At 32.2% G+C, this 16901-nt stretch overlaps 2 protein-coding genes across 16 annotated transcripts in view; one reads left to right on the forward strand and one right to left on the reverse strand.

Moving 5' to 3' along the window:
* Positions 1–16901, reverse strand: part of LOC128185648 (runt-related transcription factor 1-like) — a 49719-nt gene that overhangs the window by 30579 nt on the left and 2239 nt on the right. The window contains exon 1 of one of the 4 annotated variants that reach the window (XM_052855250.1): positions 8713–9334. The exons of 1 other annotated variant lie outside the window; for it this stretch is intronic. In XM_052855250.1, coding sequence (XP_052711210.1) covers positions 8713–8815 — 103 coding nt within the window. In that variant the 5' untranslated portion in view covers positions 8816–9334. Of the gene's footprint in view, positions 1–5336; positions 5374–8712; positions 9335–16901 lie in introns of those variants that run through there. 2 more of the 4 variants (XM_052855251.1, XM_052855254.1) reach the window with 2 other exon arrangements.
* Positions 1–16901, forward strand: part of LOC128185650 (transcription initiation protein SPT3 homolog) — a 71883-nt gene that overhangs the window by 19831 nt on the left and 35151 nt on the right. For 8 of the 12 annotated variants that reach the window (XM_052855266.1, XM_052855260.1, XM_052855259.1 and 5 more), the window contains 3 exons: positions 2599–2732; positions 6433–6511; positions 8219–8343. In XM_052855266.1, coding sequence (XP_052711226.1) covers positions 8228–8343 — 116 coding nt within the window. In that variant the 5' untranslated portion in view covers positions 2599–2732; positions 6433–6511; positions 8219–8227. Of the gene's footprint in view, positions 1–934; positions 983–2598; positions 2733–3648; positions 3679–6432; positions 6512–6645; positions 6667–8218; positions 8344–16901 lie in introns of those variants that run through there. The other 4 variants (XM_052855265.1, XM_052855267.1, XM_052855269.1 and 1 more) reach the window with 3 other exon arrangements.

Here is a 16901-nt window from a genome sequence, read left to right on the forward strand (position 1 = left end):
TCATTTCAACATTGCAGGTGTGAATATATAGAGAACATAATATACAGTATTTAATTGGGAAAAAAAAATTGCAGTTGGCAGGATCAACAATCAAAGATGCATGTTAATGGAAATTCATATCAACATTTTTTTTAAAAGCATGTCAGAATTTTAGATCAGTTAATATTAACAACCAATTAATTGTCATTACGAGCAGATCTTATCAGATCTGAGATCTCCTGTATTAGCAGGAAGTAGCATTAAGCCATTGCTGCTGGAATGTAGTATCCATACAAATGGCATTTTTATTCAATAGAATTCTAGATGATTTACATATTATCATTAGCAGAAAAAACCCTGATGAGATAGGCAGATGCTGATATTTTCTAAGGAAAGAAAAAGAAAGAAATGATATGCATGACACAACAGTGTTTGTTGAGGGGAAGGGGGGGGGGAGATAATAATCAGGTGATGAGACTCATAATCTGCAAGATGTTTTATTATAATCATCCACTGTATGGTACTGTGCCACTGTCTGGGTGTCTCTTGGACACTAAACATGACATGTAGCGTATGTAACCCCTCACATGCAGATGATGGTCATCAAACGCAGAATGTCACCATTCCGAAAACAGTCAAGGTTTGGCAAGCAGAGTTCTGGCCGTTAGTTTGGCTGGCACCACCAGCCCCCTAGTCTATAAAGCCCACGGCCTATAGCAAACAATCTCTTGAGCAGGACGACAAAATGTATAAATAGCTGGCTGGAGGTATGCACCAAGTCCAGTTATACACACCTGGTTGTTTACGGCCAAATTCAGGCTTTTACTTGTAGATATTATAACTTGTATATCTGAACTCTGTGTTATAATTCCTTTGTACTTATTTATCAGAACTATATGCAATTATAACAAAATGTCATTTTTGTGTTTGATTGTTCTTACTTGGGTTTCCTTAGGGCACAGTTTTTGATCAAACACATGTAGACTTTCCATCATTTTAACAGGTAAGATTTTGCAATATATGGATGTTTTGCTTTATGTAAAGACATGCACAAAAAACCAAAACTTGGTCTTGTGGAAATATTTGCCAGGCACAAGGTGGCCATGACTTTGAACCACAGCTACCAATGTTAAGCTGATTATTACTGGACACTGAATGTCAGTGTATCTTCATCAACATGCAGGCTCTGCATGTATTAAACATGTAGATTTGTGCCTGTTCTTTTACTCACTGCCGTCAATCTAGATGATTTGGAAAATAAGATACCAGATCAAGACATTACAGGACTAGTTTGCAGCGAGAAATATTTGCAAAGATGAGGCCGGTTTTTGCAAGGAAATAAAAGTTGGTTTACAGTTATCATTGAGAAAACATTGCAAGGTGATGAAAAATGAAATACTCAATAAATGACCATTCTGATCCCCTACTTTAATATGTTTTGTTAATGTTTAAAGTAGGGTGATTTCACCATGCATCGGACACCTTTGGATTTTTCCCTTTGATCACGCATCAAATATCGTTCAAATATAAATAAAACTTGTTTTAAAAGTTGCAGGTTTTCCCCTTGCTTAATTATTGAAGAAAAAATTGTGAAATTGTTAAAAATGTAGAAAATAAAGCAAATTAATGAAGCGTTGAACTATTTCACCATGGATCGGACAATATTTACCAAGCATCGGACAGCTATAGCAGTACAGTAGAGATTAAAAATAACAACATTTTCTGGTTTTAATGCAAAAATACAAAGGTTGGGAAATATTAATTTATTCAATTGCAATTCATATTTCTTTTAATGTAAGTCCTTAAATCTACATATAGGAATTTAGACTAGTGCTTCTGTTTAAAGGAATATTTATCATAAGGGGTTCTTTATCGTGCCAGCTCCTACAGGAACTTTGGACTAAAAAGGGTTTGTCCGTAAAACTCGATTTTTAAGTGGTTTGAGGAAAATGTTTGTATCAATTATTTTTTAAATTTCTATTTTACTTCACATTTAAAGTATATCACAAGGAATGGGCACATAATATCCATATTATTAGAAAAAATCATGCAGTGAAAACTGTCCGATGCATGGTTAACTTTTGTCCGATCCATGGTGAAATGAACATATGGTGCAATAATGACCTTGACATTAATTGTTCAAATTTCTTGGACTTATTTTAATCAAATTTTGTTTCAAAACTTACTTCTTTCTAGTTATTTTAGGCAGAGAGTGCATTTTCACTAATTCACAATCAAACGCACAACATTCAAATAATGCTTTAGTGTAAAATCTTCGTAACTAAATTTTCAATAATGGCGTATTTGACGTCATTTTACGATCCCTATAATACTCTTTCTTTGACAATGTGACTGTCAAATTCTTAATAATGATAAAGTTCATTTGTTCTAATTCAGGAATATACGAAACAACACATGAGCGCATGCACATTTATTTGTATATTTATAAACAAAGTTGTCCGATCCAAGGTATGTGTCCGATGCATGGTTAAATCACCCTAACTAGGTTACATGCCAAGCAGAACAATATTTGACCCTATAAGTTATCCATAAATATGTACAGTAAAATCTTTGTTTGGACCTAGTCATAGCATTTAATAATATTATTCTCCATTTTAGAAAGGAAACCATGTTTTGAAGAATCACGTCGAACAGTTCTTTCCATTTCTGCAGTAATCACATATGTCAACAAAGATCAGACAGACCATGTTATAATCTGCATCTATCACAGAGGAGTCATCACAGATTCATGTGTAAGTTACTTAAACCAAAATAAATGAAAAGTGCATTTATGGTTTCCAATTAAGTACCGGTAAGCCAATCATCAAGATTATACTTGTATCAGCATATTTTTCTGAAGGTAATCACCTGAGTTAAATTTTAGAAATCTTGTCTTTAATTGTCTTGAAAAATAAAAGAGCATTTCAGAAAACTCTTCTGCGATTATTTTGAAACAGAAACAGAAAGTTTTTGTTCACTGAACTATTGAGATATCTTTTATAAGGGGCAGTACTGACATGTTTTATAAAGTGCAATTCTGAAAGGCCAAGTTTGAAAATAATACGTTTTTCCTATATCCACCAATCTTGTCATTTTCAGGCTTGAAGTTTACAGTTCTTAGGGATTTTATTTGGAGGATACTGACATCATACTGTAAATGTGGTTATTTGTGCCGGTGGTTAGTATGCGCTTTCTATGGTCAAACAACACGCGTGGGTGTTAAATATACGGATGCGTGATTTACCACCTTAAAGTTAAGAGTTTTTTACCATATGCACTGGGGTATTTTACGGGGTTTTAAACTTACCGCGTAACAAGGGTAAATTTCCCCCATGCATAAATAACCACCTTTACAGTAGATGCTGTCTATGTCACAAAGATTGGGATTGAACTGTACAAGATTAATTTGCATTATGTAACTTCAAGATTTTTTTTACACTAGGAGCACGATTCATCGTAATTTCTGTACTTATCAAAAGAAAGTTGAATTATAAGGAATGAAATTTGATACTTAAAAAATTCATACCTCAAATATAAACTGGATTGGAACAGCTAACACATTTTTAGTTTCCACTTTGTGGTTTCGTTATCATTAAAAGCATAAACTGTCCCAACCCAGTTTATATCAGCTGGTATAAATTCAGAAGCTACTGATTTCTTCCCTTATAGATCAAATTATGCAGCCTTTTCATGCTAAAAGTAAGTAAAACATTTTCAAAGTATTGAAATTAATTTTGAATAGAGAATGATATACATGACTTTAAAAATTACGTGATTCATATTTACGTAAACTTAAAAAAAAACAAGGCATAAAGTAATTGGAACAAAGTAGAACAAGCTTTAATTGTTAGGTTCTTGATTAATATTAAATAAACAACTCATTAGAGTGTGATTTATAATGGAGAATAAACACTAATTATTGAAATATATGCAAATCAGTAGTACTCAAACAAGACTTCAACTGTCGAGGTCTACAGATAATGAAATTTACATGCAAGACATTCAAAAACACGATTATTATCTTATCCAAATTTTATGATAGTCATAGTTAAAAAAAAATTCATATCCACTTTTTTTTGGTGTTGAATATAAATCAGATTACCATTATTTTCAAATTGTTTCTTGAGTCCACGGGAATGTAGATTCCTAATAAAACGCATGTAATTAATATTGACGTAAAATCACAAAAAAACACCCTTGAGGATTTTAAAATCTCACTTTTATTTTCTGAGAGTCAAGAACTAAAAGAAATTAGGATAAATGTTACGCATTCGCAATTTTATATTCTTTTATATTCTTGCAATTTGAAACAAAACAGCAAGATTGTGGAATTAGGTACTCGCTTTAAAAAAGAAATGATCTACAGTAATGAATGACAAAAGTTTATGGTTTAATGCTACTGAACTTGCACCCAAAGTCCTGCAATGTCAAAATGAGTGATGTGTATGGCTATTTTCGACCAAGTAGGTATATATACTGTAGAATATATAATAAGAATAATATTTTTCTGCGTATTTGTGTAACAATTTAATGTTAATTTATTTGGTAAAAATTTGAATGAACTTAATTAAAATTCAAATGTTTGTGCCTATTTTTGTGTTATTTATTATGATTGTAAAATGAATGAAATTATATTGCACTTGGCATGAAGATTAATAAACATCTTTTATGCGAAGCAAACCATAACTCAAAACTTTTTCAAGAATGCCAAGTATTTTTCGTAGATGCAAGCAATCTTAAATGGATTAAGATAGTTTCATAATCGTCATGGTGAGAGGGCAGTAATATGTTGTCAAAATTATTTATGGTAAACTGTGTTCAAGAAGCAGAAAGTTACACCTGTCAAAGACCTCAGGTGTATCATTTCAAATTTAAGCTTGAAGCCATGATTTAATCGCATCATGTTAAGAGAAAATCAAAATTTTAGGAAATAACATTTTTTTTTAAATGTTTAAGAATAATGTTGGCTCGGCCAACATTTTTGATATTGGAAAGCAAATTTCCTCATGCTAAAAGCATCAGATGTTAAATTATAGAGATGTGTTTTAAACTAAATTTCATGGGATTATTTCAAGATTTAAAAAGGTGATTGTATAATGCAATTAATGCTTAATTTTTAGTTTAATTTTGTTGAAAATACTTTTTTAATATTTACCTTAACTTTTTTATTATCATCAGTATGTTTTCTTAGATTTTATGAGAATTAACTCAATATTTATGATATCATTACGAAAAATAAATAAAGATAAACTCAAGAAAAAAAAATATTATACAAATCTCTCAATTGACTTGTGAAGAAGGATGAGCAGTGGATTTCACTGAATACATAGAAGTTAAAGGAATTGGTTTATACTTACATTCAAACGCCGAATCCTGCATAATCGCACTAATTGTGATAATTATTATGATTATTGTGGTGACCGAGGTTACGGATTACACGTCTCTTCGCAGACATAGGGCCAGAAGGTTTGCGGCTAACTGATTTGCAAGGGAAGCTCTAACGACTAATCAACACATAAACAATAAAAGAGGATCTCGGAGATGCGGGTTCCTTGCGCCCTGTGCACAGGAATGACAAGCAGGCCGAGGGCCAAAGACTGTCACAGGAAAGACTTGGCCATCCTGCACTGCTTTTAGTCGGAGACATAAAACATTTGGTTTATCAAGGCTTAATTAATAAAAAGGGATTTTTAACTTTCCCAATTCGTTTAATTAAGGACTGTCCTCATAATAAAAGTTGAATACTTAAGTGTTTTGGTTTGGTAAAGCATTTAAGAAAATGTATTTTTTGGATGAATTATGTTGTTTAGAAATAAAAGAGGACTAAATAAAAGTTGCATAGGTAAATAGTTCTGTGAAACGATTACCATTCTCATTAGAAGGAGATTACCCGTACCGGTAATCTTAATGATGCTGCAATAGGCCTCCTTAAAAGTATACCAAAAATTAGATATATTGCACAGTGAAACACTATATCAAGTTGTTCGCATAATCCTAGAAGTTCTACTCGCATTTAATGTCTCGAATGGCTTATATGACAGTAGGACAATTAATGGACTGAAATACGATTTTGTATGAAATCAACATGATCAAGAAACACAAATTTATTTGCTTTATTTTTCTCATAACAGAAATTGATGAGAAAGTATCTAAGCTATACCGTATTTATAAACACTGCATAGCCAATGTTAATTTTTTATGTGAAAATCATTTTTCAGTCTTCTTTGAAAAGTAGATAATAGCACCAGTAACTTGAATTAAAGTTATCCGAAAAAGTGCTTTACCTTTTTCTCTTTTAAATAAATTTTTAAAAATCAACATTAACAAAACCCATGTTAGATGAATTTTCACCATGCTAGAAAATAGCAGATATCTTGTAGTTAATGACTTTAATATAATATTTCAGCATAAATTATTTCCTTTTTATTGTTCTTCAAAAAATTTCTGTTGTAGATGATACTGAAGATGTGTGTTTCCCTCACTGATTGAGCCTTTTAACTGGTAAATTCACAAGGATAGAAAATAGCAAGACGTGAGTATAGAGAACACAAGGCAATAGATTGAAGTACCGTAGTTATTCTGCCAGCAAATTAAGTGGCTAACAATAGGAGGTGACTCTATAGGAAAAGAGACTTTTATAGTGTGCTGCAAAATAGTGGAGACAGGAAATAAAGTCGTGATATGGAGGTAGGAGAGTAAATAATTTGCATTCCTCACTTTGTGTTTTTACAAAAACTCCTCACAATATAAAAGGTTTAGCTAATATATTCAACGAATACATGTGTCCAAGATGTAGGGTATCAATTGGGAAGTGGGTAGGGTAAAATAGGATGTTACTGACCAGAATTCAGATGTTGATAAACAAGATACTCTCATGGCATGGCCTTTTTTTAAAAAATTTTTTTGACTGATTTGAGAAAGGGTGTTAGAGGATCAGAATTCTTTTTTTTTTTTTTTGGGGGGGGGGGGGGGGTCTCTAATGTCTTAGGGATGAAAAGAATATTGTGATATTAAATAGGTAAAATAATTTGACTATATATTGATAGGCAATTTGGAAATTATGATTTTAAAGAAAATATAACCCCCAAAACATTAAAGCTTGAAGCTAAATATGGCAGACTTAGTGAGAATAGACACCGGTAGTATTAAAGCCTTTGTAACCATAGTGGTAAAGTTGTTGGTCTGGTATTGGTTTGTGGAAAGCCAAACTTATGTCATATCAGTTCATTAACATACTGGGGAATGTTGAAGGATTATTATGATGATGAAGAAACATGATGAACATATATATACAGCTTACAGGGCTAATATACATTGATATTAGTCTGATTCATAAATAAAGGTATATTACACAGTGACTCAATAGCAATGCAAAAAACAAAATTTTGTAATGGCTGATTATGATGGTAAACAAGATTCCATTTTTAGAGAACCTTTGGTAAGTGTTGTGTTCTTATATATGTATATTTGATACAACAAGGGAAAATAAGGTAAATGTCCTAATAAAATGCATTTTTGATTCAGCTAGCTTTCTGAAAATGCAATTTGGTAAAGGTGATAATTAAATGTTTAGTTTAAAATATCTTTGTTTTCTGTAACTGCTAAATATATATCCTTATAAGGCTATTTAGTTGAGTGAGTGTTTTTTACATATTAATTAATGTGTATATAGTCAAAATTGAATTTTGAAAATTTTGAACCACTTCAGCAAAGTTCATTACCTTTTTTCAAAAAATGTTGTTGTCCATTTTAAAAGGAGTCACTGGCCTTTTATAATTTGATAGAAATATTTTTCAAGCACAACAATAACTGTCACATAAATTGATTTATGTCACAATTTTGCATATTGATGAAGAAAACAAGTGTTTTCATTAGTTTACATTATTTTTTTTTTTTTTACATTTGATAGGAGTGAGACAAGGATCGCTGACATTGCATTGATTATTTGTAGTTGTCCAAATTTCAACACAGCAAAATATTACAATGGGATATTTCCTAAAACAATACATAATCATCATAAAACAATGTATTTTGAAACATTTGACTGCAAAAAACTTATATGCTGGAATAGTTTTACAAAAGGATATTTTTGACTCATTATGAATAGAAAAGACATATTTACTATGAATGAAATTTGTGATTTTCTAAGGTAATAAAAACATGTTTGTCCATTATTTATGACATTTTAACAAAATTTACAAGTTTGTAGTTTTAAAATTTCTTTAAAAAATTTTTCTAGGAAGAAAATATGTCTGGTAAAGACTCTTTAGCCTTTGGGCAGACTCAGAATGGTCAAACTGCAGAGGCCAAAGGTCAATCCACTGCAACTAAGAATTGGTACCTATATGATATACAGCAAATGATGTAAGTATTTGAGTTAAGAAAAGTGTCTATAGATAGGGCCAAACTAAAATTATTGTTTGTTTGGAATTGCCTCCCATCTCATAAAAAAATGATTGATTAAATTTTATTAGCAAAAGATAAAAACTTTTTTTTTTACATGGAATTTTTACAAAAAAAAAAAAAAATCCTCACTACTGGGTTTCAAAACCTCCATGCGGCAATTCCAAGCAAACATTTTTTTAAAGAATGGCCAAGTTGAGGCATTGGACTGAATCCATGGTAGTATCCACAGGAAATTCAGAACCAATGATTTTTACAGGTATTTACAAAATTGGGTTACTACTACATGTACATTGTACAAGTAGGTCAGAGAAAGAAAGTGGACTATACCTGAAAAAAATGGTCTTGCGTCCATCAAATATTGTCTGGACTGAAGGTGTTTGCTCTGTAATTCCCTTTTCCTCCATTTGATAAATGGGAAACTCTGCTGCATATGTGGGTATGTTATGTACCAGATAAAAGGGTAGCACAGCTTGTACGTGTTTCAGACAGTTATATCCAACAGTGCTTGAAAAAAGTGGGGAATTTTTGTTTTAGTTTGCGCCATTTGTTGCTGGTTAAGACAAGTTTTCTTGGTCGCAGCGAACTTGCCTATCTTGCTTCAGTTCAGTCCGTCCCCCCGGGGTATATTCACAACAAGTATACTCTGTCTGGTCTTGTTATTGGCTGCCGTAGTACCGTTTGTTAGGTCTTATCCCTGTACATGTAGGGGATCTAGTGGTAAACCTTTACTGATTTTGGTGTTTTGTGGTTGCATGTATGGCTAGACTAGCTTCAGGGGCTGAGTTGGATTAAATCACCTATACAGTCTTGTGGCAGGGTGGTAATTGCTAGAAAAGATTAAGGGGCGGCCACAAAAAGTGTAACTTCTGACGGATAAAACCGTTAATGCCCATTGTCTCTAGTGGCTATTGTCTATTAAATCGGTCCTATATATCTACAGATGCCCAAAGGATGAGATTTGGATATTTTATAGAATAATTCTACTTACAGTTGTATAAGTCATCAATAAACAATCAATGATTAATGCTACTAAGTGTGAATTACTGTGTATATTGGCATTTAATTAACAGATGGAGTGGGAGTTTAAATTCTTGTTGGTGATTTAGAATGGTTAACAATCATGAATCCACAAATATTAATTTTTACTCTACATCTTAGGGAACCAATGTTGTTTGTTAAATGAATTACATTGACTTAAATCAAAATATATGAGGAAATTATAGCTAGTTTTTTCTTCAATAAAAATCTATCTATTTATTTGAAAATTCACTTTATGCAAGTAATAATGATCATGTTAGGCAATTACTATCAAAAGCATGCTGCGTTTTTTGTTGCTAAAAGGGCAGATGTTGGTAATGGATAGCCAAGGATAGGATGAAAATATTGTAATTGGAAATAGTAAGAAATGAGAAATCAAGGTCATCATTTTAAAAGATTGACCTTGGAAGTGAAAAAGAGCAGAGATATTAATTAAAAAGCCTTTCCATACTTGCATCAGAGAGCAATATTAGATAGGCTTTTAATGTTTTCAGGGATTAAACAGTAGCAAGAGGCCATTTCAGTAACTCTTTTGTTTGGAGGTAATTTATTCATGGCCTCATCAGTAATGGGACATTTCAGAAAAGAAAGCTCAATGAAAGAAATGTGAGCTAGTTTAGACCAATGGATTGTTTCACCAAAAATCACCTGCATGTGATTTGGGCCGTTAACAAAACACCCCAGAAATTTTACCCATCTCGGCTATTTACATAATCAGAGAGTAATGTGCTTTTGGATGACCCTATTGACTCCTCCATAATATTATCATTGGCCTCCATTTTAATGATCTTGGAAACTTAATAACATAATTTAAATCAATGCAATCGAATAGTATGATTGTTATTTGTTTGTTTAACTCAACGCAGAAAGGAATATTAAAGAAAGATGATCAATCATTTTATTGCCATTATTGAATGGAGAGAAACAAATTATTCTTTATGTTGTTGGTTTTTCTGCCTGACAAGAATTTTGATTAGAGCATGCATTTAGTTAATGCTATATTCAATTGGAACCGAAGCTCATCTGGGCGACCTTATAAAAACAGACATATAATCTTTTATTGTAAAACAAGCAGCCGAGTCCGGGTGTTTTTGTGCATTATGATTATGTGACATGCTTCGTTCGGATGTGCAACTTACGACACCAGCTACCACTTGCCGACAATGACATGGAAAAGACAAACAGGATCAATGAATCCCAGGGCTAAAAAGTTACACAATAGTCAGGGAAAGTGGCAAGCATTTGATATGAACGCTTTTGAAAAATAGTATTCTTGATATTCTCGAGTAATATGAGGAAAAAATGTGATTTCAATTTAATTTTGGGCGACTCGTCCTGAACCATTCAGTGGAGATGGAGAGTGATCCGATGCTGCAGAATGGTCTTAGTGTTATATTAAATTTCTGAATAATAAAATGATTATGATTCCTATTTCAATATTTTTGGACCTCAGTGCAAATGCTGAATATAGTGTTACTGCATTGATGAAATTGCCTCATAATTTTGATAAAAAATAAAGTTTATTTTTTTTAAGGGCATATTCTGCAGTGTTAAAGGTTAGGGTTGTTCAATTTTATAATTGATTTGTTGTCATTTTTAATTTCTGTATAATGGGGGGGGGGGGGGGTTGTTGGCTTCAGCATTCAGCATCCTACATAGAATTCTGACAGCCAACCGTCACTCAGGCCAGCTATTTTCCTCCCACCTTATCAGAGTAACCACCCTTGCTCCTACACCCCAGACCATGGAGATGAGGTGTCCCAATATATCGCATGGCCACCAGTCCAATAAACTCCCCCGCCAGGCACCACATGCTTTATGTGTGGTCCAACCACCTATCCTAGCCATTACTGTATGACATTTTATATCCTCTGATGTTGGCATCTTCCTTTGTGTCGAGCTAGATTAAAGTACTGACTGTTCAAAGAAAGTGATTCAGTATAAATGTTTTTGTTGGAGTATTAAGTGTCTTAAGTTGGATCTTTAGCTGATCATAGGCGTCAATTTTTTTCTTATAAGGAATCCATAGCAAGTACTGCAATAATTACTCCCACCCAGTACCAAAGCTCTCGTTAAACGAATATTTTCCATCACTTGTATCTCTGAACCATTTGTGGACGGAATTTGAGATGAGTATTTACTTAGTCTAATCTTGACGTCAGTTGCATGTTGATTGAATAAATGTATTATATAAACCCTGATGTTGACCCACGTGTATGTAAAACAACAGTTGTATATAGGTGCATTGTTATGAATGATGACAAATTGATAACTCATTCATATGCAGACAGAGATGTTTGCAAACTGTTTAATTAACGCTTGGTTGTTTACGACTCCTGCTGAAACCACACAGGTAGATCTTAATTTCATGGACATGTTGTCAAAATAGTAAAGTTACTACACAATTGTGGTTTTTTTATTATTCATTTCATTACCTAAAGGTTTTCAACTTTTCATTATCACTCGAGCAGCAGGAGTTAGTGAGTCATTGTTTTTAGGAGAGACCCTCACTCCCTACCCTGTTTAAGCCTGCGTGGACCCTGGAGTTAGTAGCCCTAGTTATAGTCTGGCCACCAATGGGAGACCAGGGCAATTTACAAGTCTACTGGCGACTCTGGTCAAATCGTCTAGCGTGAAAACCCACTTACAGTAGAAATCTGGTGTATATTTTTTTGAGGTGGTTGAAAATTACAGCCCAAAAATTGGTTACAGTTGACCACTAAATAGACTAATAGTAAATCTGAAGTGGGAATTCAGAGCTTAATTTTTTAAAATTAGACAAATAAGGTACTAGGTGTCAACTTTGTTAAGAGTAAACTACATTGAGTCAGACCCACTTTTCTTCGTTATTACCTAATTGAAGAAACAAAGTGATATTTTCATGGGGTAGGCATTTGAATTCATCTAAAGAACTTAAAAATTGCTCTATGCAGTACAACTTTAATTGAAATGAGCCCAAAATTATCAGAACTTCACTTTGGTCAACTTATAATCATAACTTTATAAGTAAACATTTTAATATATGTTCAAATTATAAGTATACATGTAATGAAGAAAATCATTTAAACCAATTTTGTCTATAGAAATAAAATTCACCAGACTGAGAAGTCCTAAGATTTTAACAAACCAACCAAAATAAAGAGCAGATTGTTAATCTTCTTTTGTTGTCACCAACTAATGTTTGATTTTATTAGAAATAGCAGATTATGTTGATTTAGCACAAGGTGAACAAATTTTTAATGGGAAGAGAATTAAAGGATGGAGTCATTAGTTTAAGAGCATTTTACACTTTTACAGTTAGCGCAAAGACAATTCTGTCGCAATCCTCTGTTTGTAATGTCCTAAACGCTAGACAAACGTGATAATTAAAGAAATTACTTGTTTTTAAAGTCAGTCGCTATTGAAATAAACAGAGAGGTCAAAGTGGGGCATGATCTTCGATTTGGTTTTGTCTCTTTGAAAAGAAAATAGCGATCAGGTACATTTTAGTTGATTTCTTGTAAATGATAATTACATGCACAAGGTCTTGAATTTCAGGAAGGTATGTGTTATTAATTTTCTAGAATTGATTGTTTACTTTTTTGTAACAGGTATTGGTATTAAGTTCTCTTATAACATTGTGATTCTGGTTAACGACTCCTCCATTGAGAAAATTTCTCAGTACTAGCAATTGCTTAGGAAAGAAACATAGGTGGGGGAGTAAAAATTGATTAAAAACAAGTCTTAAGTGTTTTACAACAGGAATTGAAATAAGAATGGCAAATTAATGAATTATATTTTTATTGTGCCCCCTACTTTGAAGTTTTTTATTGAATGAGATGGGAACCTTATTATTGTCTCTTAACTGTCTCTTGGTTGGTCTGTCTAATTCCAGCCAAAGTTTTACCTCAGAAATATTTTATTTACAAAATGACTTTATTCTTAATAAACTTGAAGGTTAAAGTTCACAGCTATTTAAATAACTAGCTCAAAGGTCAGATTATATTCTCAAGGTCATTGCCAATGTTACAAAAATTGAGACTATTAATTAGAGTTCTTTTGCGGCAATAATTACTCAATTAAACACATATTGCTTTGATCATGTTATATAACCTCTAAGATGGAAAAGCATAGATATATGCATTGAATTCAGAAGTAGGAGAAACAGACCACTACCACTCAGGATTATTATAATGTAGACTGGAACTGCTGTGCTTGAAAGTTACAATTAAACCAGAAATTTGGGATTATGGCTGCTTGGGTTGAGTGTTAGCATAATCCAATTTCTGCTTAGGAAACTGGCATTGACTCTTGAAAAAGCAAAAACCACAGAATGGATGGAAAATGGCAGGTTTTTGCTGCCAACATGAGGCAAGGCATGGGGAACAGAAATTGAGTGCAGGTCAACTCACAAACAGACTCATTGTCCAAGAGGCAGGTGAGGGGTACCAGCTTAAGTTTAGAGCACCAGCTTAAGTATGTGCAAAATTGACCAATGAGAGAGGTTAATCAATTTAAATGACTGCATTCATGCAGTGCCCTTTTGGGGGTTCTTATACATGGGCCTCAAGTAGCAAATTGACGATTTGATATTTTAGGAAAAATATGAGTCATGCTTAGTTTTTTGTAAGTATCCATTTCAGGGATTTAATACACATACCATATTGCATAAAAATCGGGATATGAAATTAAAAAATTTGATTGAAAATTTTATGCTATTTGAACTATCGATGTGTTGTATAGTTTTATTACAGTAAATGCAAACATTTAATTAAAATGTTTTTCAATTATTTTGTTTAATAAGGAATAAGGAATCATTCTTTGAGTATTATGAGGTGATTATTCGGTTGGGGCGTGATTAAATCCAAGAAAGCTCGAAGGGCTTTATGATAGATTGGATCATGCCCCGACCGAAATTATCACCTCATAATATTCAAAGAATGATTTCTTATTTCTTATATTTATATAATTTTAAGCCATTGTACGATTAAATATTTAAATATAAATAAGCAAACCCAGCTGGCGCCCCAATTTGGCGTCATTTGAAGTTATGGGTTATATACTACAAAATCGATACGTAGTGTTATCACAGGCAAAGACTCTTGAAAATGTAAATATAATGTTATAATGCATACTCTGCTATAAAGGGTACAGCTTCTCCAAGAGAACTTGGACCATTCATTTTAGTTAGAAATTTTAATTCACTGTGCCCCTACTTGTATCAGTTACTTAGTAAAATCGGGACGGATATTTTAGAATTTTTTTTTTTAATTCAAGTACATAAATTAGGTGTCTAAGGTTACACATGTGTAAAAGTTACATTTTTTTATAGAATAAATGTCATGTTACATTTTCTTCAATCTTTCATTTTATATTCATTTTGTGCAATTTCTATGCTGATTGGTATTTTTGAAATTATATATATACATGTATTAGAATCCATTAATCACAAGCTTTCCCAAGACTTTGTTAATTTTTGTTTAAACCATGCATTGCATGGATCGATTAACAATTCAATGTTATCTGCAGTGGTTAAATTTACAGGGATTTAATACCAGTTTTTAATCAATGTAAAAAGAGCAAGGGTTGGCAATATGAAAAGGTTTTAAAAATCACTGTCTCCAACATTTAATGGCAAAGCATTTCATTATGAAATACTTCTTATCATCATAAATCAAAGTTAATTTTAATCTCACCTTGTTTGAATGCATTGGTTTGAAGCAAATAATTTAGGGCTAACTTTTGACTGAAGAATTTAAATCATTTTTCATGAGTATCAATAATAATACCAGTACTATGGATTGATGAAAAACGGACTTTGTTGAAATTTTTGTGAATGATGAGAGATGCACGATGCTGATATTATGTGCATTCTGATTCATAATTTTCTTTTGGAGAAGTAGTACTTAACTCGGCAGGTTCTTATAGGTTGCATGCATTCAAATACATGAATTAGGGATGAATCAATATATCAGTATATTTATATCATAATGTATCAATATTTCGCGGTGTATCGTAACTTCATATTGATGAATATTTCAATAAATTCCACAATTAGATGCTATATATGACAGTTACGACGCTATAGCTATAATATCTGATTTCATAGAAAGCAGAGTAAGTAAAACTGTTTTCAATTTGATCATAAGACACAATAAAAAAAATGCACAAAGGTTCTCTAATATACCCATATTAAAAAGCAAAATGTCATGCTTTTATAGCTATGAAAAAAGCTTTCCAATAGAACATTTACCTAGAACCAATATATTGGATATTGCCAGCTTGTAATTGAGCTATATCAACTTTATTTGTTCAATACACAGCCTTATCATATTGACCTGTCTTGTTTTTTCACTAGCTAAGTGGCATGCATTATAATTATACATGTGATGCATGTATAGATATACCTTTACCTTTTTCCACTTGGTCACAAGAATATACTTAGTACGTAAATTAATTTTTTAATTTTCAAATGAAAATGAAGAATTGTCCAGTTTCAGAAAACAAAATTGAAAAAATTTCCTTTAATATTTTTTGAAAATATGTTCTTATAATTGATTTCAGGTAGAAGAATTATATATATGTTTGGTCATTATGTATTTCAATTTTCTTTTTCACCAAAATAACAGTAATAATCATAATTTTATAACTTTGAAAATGAATCAAAATGGTAATTATAAATTAATTCCATTGGGGAAATTGGCATTAAAATAACACTTGATGAGGAGGTTTTTAAAATTCAAATGACAAGAAAAATGCCATTTCACCCGGAACATTAGGCAGCTCACTTATCTGATGTACGTGACAAAATAAATTTGTACTTCTTGAAAATTTCATTTAACAGGATAGAGAGCCAATAACATTGTAGTGTGTAGGTAGATGGCTTTGATTAATTTCTAATGTCTTTAAAAGTTCAGAGAAACTTTTTAAAAGCTTATAAGGATTTTATTTTTCAATTATTGCAGAAAAAATCATCCAAGGAATCTATTTTGTTTTTTGAGGGGTTTTATTTTTGACTATATAAGCTGAAAACAGAAAACAGAAAAAAATCATCATTGAATCTTTCTTGTTTTTTTTATATTTTTTTTACTAAGATGTAAAAGTTTAATTGTGTGGAGCTTTTTTTGATTGATTGGAAACCTGCACATCAGTTTATCTATTTCAGTCTAAAGTACACGGGAATGATACTCATGCATGCATGCACCTAACCTAGAAGTAATTAAAATCTCCAGTGAGTTCCCACTACCTTCGGGTAAAAACATTGATTAATTTTATCCTTATCTGTTTCTAAATATTTCATAAATTGTGAAATTTCATGATGTAATTAGAAAAGGCCGAGTAAACACAGACAGACTTTGCTTGGAGCCCCTTGTTCAGACTTTAGCTGCCTTTGTCTGTTAATAATTGGTACCGTTTCGACTTCCACTTTCCCTAACTAGGAAATACTGTGTTTGTAATGGGTCGTCATCAGAGCTGAACTGTAGCTACTAAACAGTGAC

Source organism: Crassostrea angulata, chromosome 5 (genome assembly GCF_025612915.1).
Source record: "Crassostrea angulata isolate pt1a10 chromosome 5, ASM2561291v2, whole genome shotgun sequence".
Taxonomy (NCBI): domain Eukaryota; kingdom Metazoa; phylum Mollusca; class Bivalvia; order Ostreida; family Ostreidae; genus Magallana; species Magallana angulata.